The sequence below is a fragment of the Sycon ciliatum genome, chromosome 2, assembly GCF_964019385.1.
Source record: "Sycon ciliatum chromosome 2, ocSycCili1.1, whole genome shotgun sequence".
NCBI classification, from domain to species: Eukaryota; Metazoa; Porifera; class Calcarea; order Leucosolenida; family Sycettidae; genus Sycon; species Sycon ciliatum.
The window spans coordinates 14,898,392-14,912,347 of record NC_088644.1 but is presented as its reverse complement, the minus strand read 5'-3'; the positions used below and the strand labels follow the sequence as shown (position 1 = coordinate 14,912,347).

The window sequence follows — 13,956 nt, the reverse complement described above, 5'->3', positions numbered from 1 at the left end:
TCTGGATATCAACCCCGCTAAGTCGAAACTTGTAAACCTACACTGTATACAGTGTAGAGGACTTACTGTACTTACTTTACAGCCGTGCTTCAGTTTGTTCGGTTTGTTTGCCTGACGATAAAAACAAACTAAAAAACTCTGAAGCCTGAGTATATACGAGTAGCAACGGATATGCTTCCTTGGTCATGTACATACATTAATTTTTTCTATCAACAATCATACAAGCAGCTCTTCACTTCCGTTTTCTGTGGACATGGTGTACCGGTAGACATGGTAGACGCGTGGACCCGGTGGACGTGGATTCGTGCGAAATAAAAGCACGAACCTGGCCTTTGCCCGGTTGGTTGCATGCACAGAGGAGAAAGCGAACCAGCCGCTGACCTAAGACATTATTTTTTACTATTATTTTTAGGTCAGCGGCAGACCATCCACTGTTCTGAATCTGAGTGAACACAGCCTTTTTCGGATCCACAGATGGAAACAGCTCGTGTGTTCATGGTGTGGAAGTCCAGAAGCCACCTGGCCAGCTCCAAAGGTATTGCAGGCAGAGATGGAAAGGTGCTCAGTTTTTTGGCAGCCGAGGAATTATGTACTTCCATCAGCGCTCTGCTCACCGAAATATTGGTCGCGGATATGCAGTCGTTACAATCTGCTGGTTACGGCTGAGTGAACTAGTTCATGCGTGAATGAACGGCGCAAGAAGACTACGTCTGTCCAATGTGTTGTTTGATGTGTCGAAGAAGCAAGCCAGTTGTCTCGGTCGCAGAACAAGCGCCAAAAGTTGACCAAGAAAAATGAATCCGGTTAGTGGAGGAGCTGTTTCTCTGCGTCGCCTATACTGTATGCCACTGCAAACATTGCTGTCAAAACATTTCCAACACCTTTCTCTTGTATGCTGAAGGTGGTGTTCGTTGTCCAGCGAATTCTGCAGTGCCCGAGGAATAGGGCGACTCCAGAAAGAGTGAGTCACTATGGCGTGGCGAGCAGCAATGGTCCTAATTGCGTTCCTGGCGCTGGCAGGTGAGTGAGCTGAGTGAACTGTTCGTTTGTGACAACAAACCCCTACCACATTATTCAATATGGAGTGAAATTATACATGCAGAGTCATAGATGTATGTGTTGATAACTATGATCAATATCATCAGGCCTGGCCTCTGTAGGTGTAGGGGGTCCGAGGCTATTATATTTCAAGCTGTCGAAAGTATTCTTCTAATAGCATAACCACGAAACGGAGGGTTAGCTTAGGGCAAAGCAGTAACACCAGTGCACTCTGACGAAAATACCTCAGGGTTTATAGAAATACATGTCGCGTACCTCCATATCTTTTCCGCGGGGGGGGGGGGGGAGGAGTACGAGTGCAGCCTTGCTCAGACGTCTAATAGTGGTTGTGTTGTTGCAGTGTGAAGCCGAGATAGTTTTATAGCCAGGACTATCTACTGAAACAGCAAAGCTAATTGGTAGACCGTTTTCATTAGACATCTCGTCCTTTTTCCTATTGTAGCGATGCATCCTGAACTAGAAAAACTACAGTTCTGGCCAGAGAAATCCAACCTCATGAATAATGTAGTGCTGTGTTCAGAGTGTCGTGTTTGTTTGTGTGTGTGTGTGTGTGTGTGTGTATGTGTGTGTGTGTGTGTGTGTGTGTGTGTGTGTGTGTGTGTGTGTGTGTGTGTGTGTGTGTGTGTGTGTGTGTGTGTGTGTGGTTTGTGTGTGTGTGTGTGTGTGTGTGTGTTAGTGTGTGTGTGGTGTGTGTGTGTGTGTGTGTGTGTGTGTGTGTGTGCGTGTGTGTGTGATATTGCTGCGTCACACTCAGCGCTATCGTATTCATTAGATTGGATTTCTCAGTTCAGGGCTGTAGACAAATTGCTTTGTGATCGCATACTACAATGGCTGTGTATGCTTTGACGGTGACAGATTGTTACAAGGTGGAGGACACATGGCAGTGCTATGTAGTAGCCAGAAATAGGTTGTCTCAACACAATTATACTAGTAGCTTGTGGGTCAGTTACTGGGAGAAGTGATTGTTGTGCTGATAGTTGTGCTGTAGTCCATGAAGAGGCAGTGTTCTGGATCCACAGTTTTGGCAAGTGAAATCTGCCCTTGTAAATAATTATAACAGCTCCAGGCTGCATGTCCCTGCCACTATAGGACACTATGCTCCTCAGAGAACGTGGCTCATTCATCGCGTTGGACTTTGCCACCACTAGAATGACTGTGTTCAATTGCACATTAATAATGATGATATTACTACTCAGAGTGCTAAGGTTGTGCTAAACAATGTGAAGTTTTAATCCCTCTATCCTGTTCCTCTTCACTCTTTCTTTGTACAATTTGCAGCGGATCGTCAGTGCTGTGGGAGTGAAGATGTGACCTTTGAACAGAATTGTATAAGTGGAGACTTGCAAAACACACCCACCACTACACCAAGCAATGCCTTTCAGCAGGCAATGCAGACAAACACATTCAAGTTTGATGCAACGTCAAAAAAGTGTGTTATCACTTCCCAATATAAATGCAACCCTGGATATGGTTTCAGGAAAGGCAGTGCCCAGAATTGGGGTCAGAAAATCAGGTTCGAATCAAATGATGGCATTGAGTGGACTGTTCAGAAGGAATGTACTGGTAGGTGTGGTAAATTATACCTTTCCTCCATTTAAATAGACTGTTTTGACAATGGGTGACTTCTGGGCCAGTAACGTCATAATTTTTGCAAGTGATTACAGTCGACCTACTCTTATAACGATAACCACTATAACAATATCACCTGTATAACGATATTTTTCTGTCAAACCGAATCACTCCATTGACTTTTGTATACAATGGCTCAGTGTTACCAAGTGCCCTCTACCCCCATGCGTACTGCCCAGTGCCATTTTGTAGATTTTTTCAGAGTTTTGCGTACTCGTTTTTTCCGGGTCAACATTTTGACAGATTATTAGTGTAATTTCCTCCCAAATGGCGAAGACATCGATCAAATATTTGGATATAACCAGTACTAGTATTTACAGAGATGAAAATACGGCGTGCGATATCTCTGGAGTCCGACATCGTCACTCTTCGGCGATTATTGCATTGGACAGATGGATGTTTTCGCTACCACATAGACTCTTCGATTGTTGAATTTGCATAAGAAACGATGGAGTTACGAAGGTTTTAGTAATCGATAATACATGATCGTTTTCGAGATAATTGATATCCGTACTGCGGACAAACCTTCGTTTTTCCGTAAAAATACGGACGAAAACGGGCGGTTGGCAACACCATTGGCTAACCTCTATAACATTATTGCTATAAGTATAACGATATTACCGCTAAATATATTGACCTTTGATAAATACCCACACTCATTAGTGGCCACACCATCAACAGTATGAAATTCAAATAAATTTGCCTTGACTCAATAAATACAACACCGCACGTTTTCCTAAAAAGGAGTATTTTATAAACAGTATGTATTGGCCTCAGTGGCATTTTAAATAAAAGGGGGTTTGTCAACTGACAACCGCTCTATTTTGTTGCTATTGAATCTTGGCGCGTGCGCTGGATGAAAAATTATTTTATTAGTGATGTCGAATTGGCGCGTGCGCTGGATGAAAAAATATTTTATTCCCGTAGCTATGCAAAAGACGTTACTTCAGTAACGTCTGGCGCTACCCAGGGTCCACACAGCTTTAATTTGGTGTTTGTGGCGGGCGGGCGGACCTTTGTCTGGCGCTATCCTGTATCTGTCCCGTACCGTACCGTACCAGCAAAGACAGCTGACCACAAACAGCTGGCCACAATATTCAAATAGGGCTTTCAAATGCAAGATCACAACGTGAAGCAACTTGGAAGAATGAGTATGAATGCGAAGTGTTCGGGTAATCATGTAGGGCGATTGTGCGGGTTCGAATCCCGGGTTATGCCATAACATCCCTATGCTTTTTTGCCTAGGTCATCAAGGTGGTAGACGGTGTCGTATTACCCTCGACCGTACCTGTCCCGTACCGTTCTGTACCATCAAAGACGGCTGGCCACGAACAGCTGGCCACAATACTCAAATAGGGCTTTCAAATGCAAGATCATAACGTGAAGTGATAAAAAAGCAATGATAATATGCACCGAAATGAAGGGTGGTAGGGCAGGGACACTGGTGAGACTCAAAACTGACTTAAGTCAGGAAAAGAAGCGACAATAAAGAACACACCAGATGCCATATTTGCAACTGAAAATGTTTCGCGAGAAATCACTCTTTTGCGCTCCCCTCTCTTTATTGCTTATTCTGTTTGGCTCACTCTACCCAGAGAAATTAAGGACCTGACCTCACTCCGCCTGTTTAAGATCCGTGCCGCCCCTTATTTACTACGACATACATAGCTCATTATCCGCATGTCCTTTGCGTCTCTGTGTTTTTCACTGTTTTTATTTGACATTATCTTTCTTTACGGAGTTGTTGTTGCTGTTCGTTTTGCTACTCTTTCTTTTTCCCTCCCCTTATTTCTATTTATCGCCGTGGTTGGCAATCACCCACTCTCGTAACATTGGCCGGTGTTTCCGCCGAGTCTTGAGATGTTGTAATAAATAATAATAATAATAATAATAATAATTTCTCGCCTATCTCGCTGCGCTCGGCCGGCGAGAAATACAATGTCCCGTACCGTACCATCAAAGACAGCCAGACATCAATGCGGTGTTGTACGGTATAAGGATGTTGTATAGCATGTCGTACAACAGTACGATGAAATTGTGGGAGAAACAAGCGAACGCTTGGGAACGATGAACGTTACAACAGTCTTATTGTGAGTGAGAGTCAGGCCAAGTTTATGAAGATCAGTAGCGAGTGCTATCCCGAGCATTATGTTAGCATTACAAAAGCATAGACAGGATGCGTATTATAGGAGACCCAAGTTGCTGAAGATCTGTAGTCATTGCTGATAACGTGCAGAAAAACAAAATCGCAGCCTCTTTTGCCGTCGGACGGGATGTGTATTATAGGAGACTGTAAAGTGATGTAATATGCTCCAGAGGCACCCATGAATTCGGCCGTCAGCAACAGTTAAGCACAAGCACACTATCAAGGCAAGGAAATTATTGTATAATTGTATTGTATCGTATTGTATGGAATTTTATTTTACCTCATTGGCTCAACAGGTCAATGTATTACTCCAAAAGGCCAGAAAATCCGATTATAAGGAGATAAAAAGGAAAAGAAGGAGCAAACCAAAAGTGGATGAAGTGGGAGAATATAACAATGCGCAATAAATTCTGCAATTACTTTTGCCTAACTCATATTCAAACTGATTGAAACTTTTTTGCAATACAATGATGTAGCCAATCAATGGAAAAAAAAACATTTCCATCAGTTCTAATAACATGCATGATGAGCTAGGCAAAAAAAGCATAGCGTAGGGCGCTGAGCTTCCAAGCTCTCTCGTTAGTGATGTCGAAAAAAATATTGACTTTTCGGGCCAGTCACCCATCGTCAGAACACACACACACAACAACACACATACAAGGGGCGAACCTGGCCTTTTATAACGAAAGCAAGCAAGAGCGAATGTATGTCCATGTACAAAACAAACGAAACACACAATAGCCATATGCAATTGAGTGTATGAATTTGCATGTACAACAGACAAGGAGAAGTGCGCTGAAAGAGTGGGTATGCAGCAGCTCAGGAGATAAAGTGCAGGAAATGCGTGTACGAAGGTGTATACCACAATTATTGCGTGTACAGCCCTACACAGACATAGCACGATTTACCAGTTTCACTGTTTGGGTGCTAGCGCCTTCAATGGCCATCCGAAGGAGATATTGATCTCCGGACGACGCTCTCGAATCTCGATGTACTCCCTGATTTTTCTTCTTGCCATCTGTGTTTCCACAGCCAGTACTTGGGTCTCAATGAAAATCACATCTGTGCTCTTGATGGTTCCGTGCTGCTGGTGATCAGTAGCCATGTGGCAGTTGCGGGCCGCGGTGGCCATTTGTGCGCCCTTGGCGGGCAGATGCTAGTTTCAGGCATGCATCTTTACTCAATCAATTATTATCAATTAACGCATGCTCCTTATGCGGAAGCATACACGACCCACGCACAGACACAGCAGTAGTTGGTACAAAAAAACACGGAGCAAGAGTCATGCGAGCCAATGCAACAAACAAAGAGAGCCAGGCACGAAGGCTGCTGAAAGGTGTACATATGGAAAGCGAGCTGTTGAGAGAGTGTGCGCATGCGCACAACGGCGCATCCGTGAGCTGGCGCGAACACGCGCGTGATAGACATCAGCATACAGTGAAAACATTACGTCACCTCGTTAACATACTTTAGCTACGCAAAACTTGCGAGAGCATATTCTTGAATATTTGAATTGTCCAAAAGAAATCATGGCAACCCCCAGCCCAAGGTGTCTATTGTATGTTTGTGCACGCCATAGTGAGCGGTACGTTGTGCGGGTGTCTGCGTGTCAGAGCATGGGTACACCAGTGGTGTGTGCGTGCATGTGTGCGCTTGTGTCTGTCTGCGTAGGTGCACGAGTGCCCAAGCTGGGCGTGCGGGTGCACTTGGAGGTGCTTGCATGTTCACGGGTGCAGGGGCTAATTGAATATTGTGGCCAGCTGTCTTTGATGGTACGGTAGGGGCAGGTACGGGATAGCGCCAGGCATGCCGACGGCACAAACACAGAATTAAAGCTGTGTGGACCCTGGCTAGACGTTACTGAAGTAACGTCTTTTGCAGAGCTACAGGAATAAAAGAATTTTTCATCCAGCGCATGTGCCAAGAGTGAATAGCAACTAAATAGAGCGATTGTCAGTTGTCAAACGGTTTGCCAATTGAAACCCCCTTTTTTTACAATGCAGTTGCGTGATGTCCACCACTTTCTGAATTAGTGGTATTTTATAAATGATTTTTTGCGCACGCGCAAAATATGTTAACACAGAAGGCGCATGCTCTGTTCCCAACAAACTCTCACGCGCTCATTGTTCTCCGAAGTCCACTGTTCCTGACTTCAGTTCTTGCTTTGTCCGCATTGGCAGTGGACTTCTTTCTCAACCTCAATCTCAAGGTTTACCACAGCTCACGGAGATGCCCCGTGCACGTAAGCAGTCAGCTCCCGGGCCCAGGCGATCCAGTCGCAGGCGCGCCTCGTCGTCCCCGTATGCTGACACTCCAAATCGAGCCCCTGCGAACCATGCGGCCGATCGTTCCGGCAATGCCCGTGCGGAGCAGGACGATATCCCGTCCGCCGTTCCCCAGCCGGCCAGCCTACTCACAACTGGCCTAAATCCACGTTCCGTTACGGCGGCCGTGTCGACGGCCCTGCACCCCCTGCTGGCTCGAGTCGAGCGCCTTGAGGAGCGAATTTCAGCTCGCCAGGATCCGGACGGCCATGCTCAGGCGGCGGTCCCCTCAGTGGCAGATGTGGTCCAAACCGCGTCCAACACCGTCACCCATCACCCGCCGCAGGTCGACTCCGGCCCCATGGACATTTCCCTCATGCAACCCGCGCTGCCTCCGATCGTAGCGCCCATGGCGAACACTCGTGAGTCCAGCTCTATTGTTCCCACGGTCCCGCGTAAGTTGCTTGACAAAATCACAGGCGGCGAATATATTGAGCTGGAGGATCTCCTCCCGGAGAATGTGGGCGCAGGGTCCGAGCCCTTGGAGCTCAGTACCGCCAACGGAGAGGGCCGGCGTGTGTCCCTCAATTTATGTGTGACTAAGAAGCGCTCCATTGTCGACTTCACTGCCTGGCTGGAAGCCTACACAATCTACATGGCCTGCGCACTGAAACATGTGCCATTCCGAGCACTGGAGCTGGTGACGTACCAGCACATTATCTGTACTGCCAACCAGCAGTTTGCGACCCCAGCTGTACTGGGGTATGACCGTGCCTTCCGTGCAGCGGTGGCAACAACCTCGGCTCGTTGGGACGCAATCGACCAAAGCCTCTGGAGCCTGCACCTGATCCGGGCACCCCGACCATCATGTCCGCGCTGCACAACGCACCACAGCCTTGACCGTTGCCCACAGTATTTCGCAGGGCCACATGCTCCAGCTGGCACCAACACCAGCCGTCCTACGCAGCCATTTCTGGCCGGGGCAGGCAGCACCTGCCAGATCTGCCTCAACTTCAGCCGTGGCCGCCCATGCCAACACCAGCCCTGTGAACGCTTGCACGTCTGCTCAACCTGAGGTCATCCCGCCGCTCGCTGCACCAACGACGGTCGCCGGGGACCCCGCCAGACGGACAAGCCCGTCGCAGCGAAGTAGTCTCCCCACGCCTCTGTACATAGCCCGCCTAATGACTCTTTTGTCTCGTATTTCTCGTGTCCTCTCTGACTTTATCCTTAATGGCTTGCAACACGGGTTCCCCATTGGCCACTCTGGTGCTTCTGTATCTATCATCTCTGGCAACCTCCCAACTGCCATTGAACATGCCCAGTTTGTACAACAACAAATTGCTGACCGGGTCCGACGTGACGAATCGGCCGGTCCTTTCTCTGTCCAGCCTTTCCACCCATTTGTATGCTCTCCGCTCGGCGTAGTGCCCAAGAACAACGGGAAATTCCGCCTCATTCACCACCTGTCCTACCCTGACCGTATGTCTGTCAATGATGGAATAAACAAGGATTCGTTCTCCCTACATTATGTCACAGTGGACGATGCCATTGAGCTTCTGCAACGTCAAGGTCCCGGTGCCTTGATGGCGAAGCTCGACATGCGCAATGCATTTCGACTGGTCCCTGTCGCACCCACTGCATACCATTTGTTGGGTTTCCAGTGGCAGGGCCAATTCTACTACGACAAAGTACTGCCATTCGGGCGGAGGTCCGCACCCTACTTGTTTAACTGCATTGCGGACGCACTTTGCCAGATAAGCTGTGAACTGTTCCAGGTTCCCCACCTCCTGCACCTTCTGGACGACTTCTGGCTCTGTGGCCTTGCAAACTCAACGCTATGTGCGCAGCGTCTGAACGTAGTCCTCTCCGCATTCCGCTACCTGGGAGTTCCCATTGCCGACGAAAAGACAGTCGGCCCAACCTCCTGTCTCACCTTCCTGGGCATCGAACTGGACTCCGTCCAGAAAGTGGCTCGTCTCCCACAGGACAAGGTTGACGACATCTGTTCCAGACTATTGACCTTTCGCCAACACCAATCCTGCCGTCTACGGGAGCTTGAACAGCTGTTGGGCAAGCTGAACTTTGCCAGCCGCTTCATCACGCCGGGCCGTACATTCATGCGCCGACTGTATGATGCCACGCGCAACGTTTCCAAGCCCTACCACCGCATCCGTCTCTCTCCAGAATGTCATCTGGACCTTCTTTGGTGGTCTCACCTACTCGATGGCTGGAATGGCAAGTCATTCTTCCTCGATCTCCAGGAGACGCTGGCCAGCGACTTCCTGATAGAAACTGACGCATCTGGCGCCATTGGGCATGGCGCAGTTTACGGCACGCATTGGTTCGCCAACACCTGGTCACCACAACACACTCCGCCCTGCATTACGTTCAAGGAGCTGTATCCCATCTGCATTGCATGTGCTACGTGGGGCCACCAGTGGTGTCGCAAGCGTATCCGCTTCCATACCGACAACGAAGCTGTCACCGCTGTTCTCAAGTCTGGCACCAGTCGCTGCCCTAATGTGATGTCACTCCTACGGCAGCTCTTCTTCATCTGCGCCAAGGGTAACTTTATGGTACCCGCCCGTCACATACCTGGAACTACCAACATCCTTGCTGACGCTCTCTCCAGGCAAGATTTCAAGCGATTCCATTCGTGCTACCCTACCGCCGCTCACATGCCCACTCCCGTGCGTGCTCTTCCGTCCATTCCTGGGGAGACTTCGGCAGTGCCTTGCACTGCCGAGTGACGGAAGTCCACATGCAAACTGCCATGAAAGCTGGCAGCACCGGTCCTGGGTAAGCGCTGATCAGACAGACTGAGCCCACTTATTGTGGGTGCCAGAGCATACCCGAATGTCACCAATGTACCGACTGTACACTCAGTAACTCAATATCACTCTACTATTGTCCACAATCTGTGGCACCCCCTCTACAGTTAAAGGGGAACTACACCCAAAAATCAAAACTTCATGGTCCGTAGAGTTTTGGACGCTGAGTCGAATGGTGAAGGTCCCACTTCGATCCGACCAAGCGTTCTTGAGATATATCAGTTTGCAATTGTCCTTTTCGGGTCCGTGCCGTGACGTCACAAACCCGTGACGTCATTGAGACTTGGTGATCCTTTGGCCAGATCCAGAAACACTGGGATTTCGCATCTTCTTTCTGTTTGTCCATGGAAGAAGAGGGTATTTGTGTCATCATGGCGTCTGGCTGTGTTGTTGGCTACTATAATCTTACTGGTAACCCCCCTGGGATGAACCTGCACCAATTTCTGAAGGATTGTGCTTGGCACAGGCCGAGCAGTGCACCATAGCAGCTATCAAGCGACATAATTATTTGCTTGACAATTTAGGGACTACAATGTAAATCCTTCGCGTGTGTTCCAGCCATTTGGCAGAGGAGGATTTTCAGGAGGAATATTATGCACTCATCCGATGCGGACGCTGGTGGATGAAACTGTGGTGCGTCCTTTTTCGCACGCCACACTGTGAAGTGTCAGTCGAAAAGCGGAGGTGAGTGCAATATTTCAAAAACACTAGCTACTGTATGTAGTTCTTTCTTTTCCAAAGCATTTGTAGAATTGTTTTGGACTACATCACTACGAAATGTGAAGCTTTCCGAAACCGGCCTGATGAGGTGGACGGCAGTAGATCTCCTGTTTCCCTAGCCTATACTGCGTGCGATCGATGAACCTGTCTGCGATTGCTGATTTTGATTTTACAGGAAGAAGATCAAGAGCGGCTGTACCATCGGTCGCAGTGACTCACTGTTGAGCTACGACCACTGCCACCGCCCCAAGGTTATAGGAAGGACTGTTTGCAGCGCCAGCGCCTCTAGCTGGCATGTTTTTTTCCTGTATGAACACGCAGTATGTACTGCTGATAAGCTACATCACGCAATGACCCGCAGTTCAAGGAGAGAAGATAGTCCACATACCAGCAACGGTGTACACCTATTCGGGAACTCGTTGGGTTTTCTCAGTATGGATGCAGATGAGAGCCAGACATTATTATTGTGTGTATGCGTGCAAGCGCGTGAGTGTGTGTGTGCGCGCACGCGCGTGAGTGTGCGCGCACGAGCGTGAGTGTGTGCGTGCGCGCGCCCGTGCGCGCACGTGAGTGTGTGTGCGCGCACGTGAGTGTGTTTGCGCGCACGCGCGTGAGAGACAGACATTATTATTATTGTGTGTGTGGGTGCACGCGCGTGAGTGTGTGTGTGTGCGCGCGCATGCGCGTGAGTGTGTGTGTGTGCGTGCACATGCGTGTGCTTTTGTGTAATGTAATATAACATTCCGAAGATATTCACGTCATCTATTCTGTGTTCTCCTTTATGTCATTCTCTCCCCATTTGCGGGAGGGACATGGAATGACAAGTAGTAGATGCATTGCCGTTAGTGATCCTGAGGGATGTGTGGGTATGCAACCAAGTGCATGAGTGCGCGCATGTGTGCGTGCACGAGCATGTGCACAGGCACTTGTATGCTTATGCACTCGTGTGCGCACGCGCTTGTGAAATTGCGTGTCTGCGTGCGTGAGCATGTCTGACTACTATACTATGTGCCCACCAAGGTGAGCACATGTGCGTGCGTGTGTGTGGGGCGCAGGCGGATATGTGCACACATATTAGAATGATAATCAAGAAGGACAGAGCTGTTCCGGTAATGCAGTCATGAGACACCACAGTAGGGCAAAACGCACTCAATATGCTACTGTGCTGCTGCTGCTGCTGCTGCTGCTGCTGCTAGAGTGCACAGCGTAATTGTTGGTACACAGCTACGTGAAATACAAGAGAACGTCTCAGCATTCTGTAAAGACTACTAAGTGATAATGCAAAAGGTGAGAATGTATTTCGCCACAATACGAATTGAGTGCAGTCCACTTATGTGAGATAAAGCACAAGTGAACCGATACACATTGCACGACTTGCACGGAGATAATGCTAGCCATGTTACGCAGCAAACTCCATGTACAGGAGTACGAGTGAGGAGACTATTGATCTGAGTACTGTGCGAATACAAAATTTCACACAATTTACGATATGAAGAGAACGATTCGATTTGTGAGCATTACGTAGGACTATACTGTGAAAACACTTACGGATTGTCAGGGTTGTCTGAGCTGCTTTGGCTGCCGCTTCATTTCGAAATAGCCCAGCCAACCGGTTGCCAGATGTTGCTGATGGAGAGCGACTTCTCCAATTGCAGTAATTTCTGCTTCATCCACATTTACAGCCCGAATGGAAGCCACCGCTTGCGCTGCCATATCCTTTCCTGAAAATTTCGGCTCATGCCCGAAGCCAAACATTTTCAGCTCAGGCTCTGAGCTTTCAAGCTCGTCTGATACGTCGGAATCGCTCATGGTGAGGACGTCTTTGTCAGAACTATTCCTTTCACATACCAAAATACCTGTACTTCTGAGCTTGGCCCAGGCAAGCAAGTCTCAATGACGTAGAAGGGCGTGTTGGGGGTGTGTCGCGGCCGCATGACGTCATGGCGCGTCCCCCGAAAGTACAATTTAAACCGAAGATATCTCAGGAACGCTTGGTCGGATCGAAGTGGGACCTTCACCATTTGACTCAGCGTCCAAAACTCTACGGACCATGAAGTTTTGATTTTTGGGTGTAGTTCCCCTTTAACAGTGAATAGGAGGTTCTCTCTTTGGGGAGTCAACCTTGCTTACCAGGCTCCTCATACGGCTCATTCAGCATCTCACACTCAGACGTCTCACTCAGCCTCGGCTCACTCAGCCTCTCAATACGGCTCACTCAGCCTCCGCAGCCGGGCCCTACCCGGCTGCCTCCATACGGCTCACTCAGCCTCCGCAGCAGGGCCCTGCCCAGCTGTCATACACACACATTCACACAGCTCTAAGCTGTCACTCACTCGGAGCCTGGCAAAGCAATTGACAAACCCTCCTATTCCCCAAACTGGTTGCTCGTTGTGTGAGTGCGGCATGCAGATGCTTGTGTTAAACAGTATTTATTGGCTTTTGAGCAAATAAATGCTGTTTTTAAAATACCACTAATAAGGCCAATAAATACTGTTTATAAAATACTCCTTTTTTGGGAAAGTGCAGGTCAATATAATTATGTATAATAAATGTAGTAGGCTGATGATAAATTGCAGATGCAGACTGATCCAGATTTACTCATTACTGCTTTCCGCCTGATGATCGCTTAGTGCTTGAAACTCGGAGTAAAATCACTTTTTTCATCGTCTTATTATTGTTTGAACTAGCTCTGCCTCTCGGTATTGAGCACTCTCTTGGACAGCCAGGAATCTCTCTGTTTTACAGTCAGATAGACAGTCATAACTTGTAACGTATTGATCCTTTCTTCTTCTTTCTTAATAGATTTGATACTCTTTGCTCAACATCCGAGTTTTAAAAAGAATGGAGTGGCCACATTTCTAGGTTGAAAACAAAGTTACTATTTCGTCTATGTAACAATTTGTTGAGTTCGAAACAGGACGACTGACGACACATTATCCAGACATTACAACGGGAACAGGTAGGTTGGGGGAACGACATTTATTATAGACGACGAGACAAGAGACCAAGACGAACGAAACGACTACATTGAAGAGTGAGAAAAGAGAGAGAGAGATCAAGTCTGAACGGCAAGATAAAGGGCCTGGGTAGCTGTGGCAAATATGGGCGCGCAAGTAGCTACCCAGGCCAACGGAACAAAAGGAGACAAAAGGTGAGTACGCAAGTGCATGCAGGCCAGCTAGAAAAGGTACGGGAGGAGGTACCTATTTATTTATTTATTTATTTATTCAACATCTCCTGGCCCGTCCGAAGACTGCCAATAAACATGAGAGGTCAGGTGATAGCCAACCACGGCAAGCTAAAA

At 48.1% G+C, this 13,956-nt stretch overlaps 2 protein-coding genes and 1 long non-coding RNA gene across 3 annotated transcripts in view; all 3 read left to right on the top strand.

Moving 5' to 3' along the window:
• Nucleotides 1–430: 430 nt before the first annotated feature.
• The window catches only part of LOC135808884 (sushi, von Willebrand factor type A, EGF and pentraxin domain-containing protein 1-like), a 108,226-nt gene continuing 94,700 nt past the window's right edge, over nucleotides 431–13,956 (top strand). The window contains exons 1-2 of the mRNA XM_065322125.1: nucleotides 431–1,020; nucleotides 2,338–2,622. Coding sequence (XP_065178197.1) covers nucleotides 972–1,020; nucleotides 2,338–2,622 — 334 coding nt within the window. The 5' untranslated portion in view covers nucleotides 431–971. The remainder of the gene's footprint in view (nucleotides 1,021–2,337; nucleotides 2,623–13,956) is intronic.
• LOC135808881 (uncharacterized) lies at nucleotides 7,058–8,266 on the top strand. The gene has a single exon (XM_065322123.1). The coding sequence runs from the start codon at nucleotides 7,064–7,066 to the stop codon at nucleotides 8,171–8,173; it is 1,110 nt and encodes a 369-aa protein (XP_065178195.1). The 5' UTR covers nucleotides 7,058–7,063; the 3' UTR covers nucleotides 8,174–8,266.
• LOC135808880 (uncharacterized) lies at nucleotides 10,057–11,488 on the top strand. The gene is made up of 2 exons (XR_010552137.1): nucleotides 10,057–10,616; nucleotides 10,828–11,488. It is a non-coding gene; the product is annotated as an uncharacterized LOC135808880 (long non-coding RNA).

Bases quoted from the DNA above. Each gene is read 5' to 3' on its own strand.
- LOC135808881 (XM_065322123.1), top strand. From the start codon at position 7,064: ATGCCCCGTGCACGTAAGCAGTCAGCTCCCGGGCCCAGGCGATCCAGT.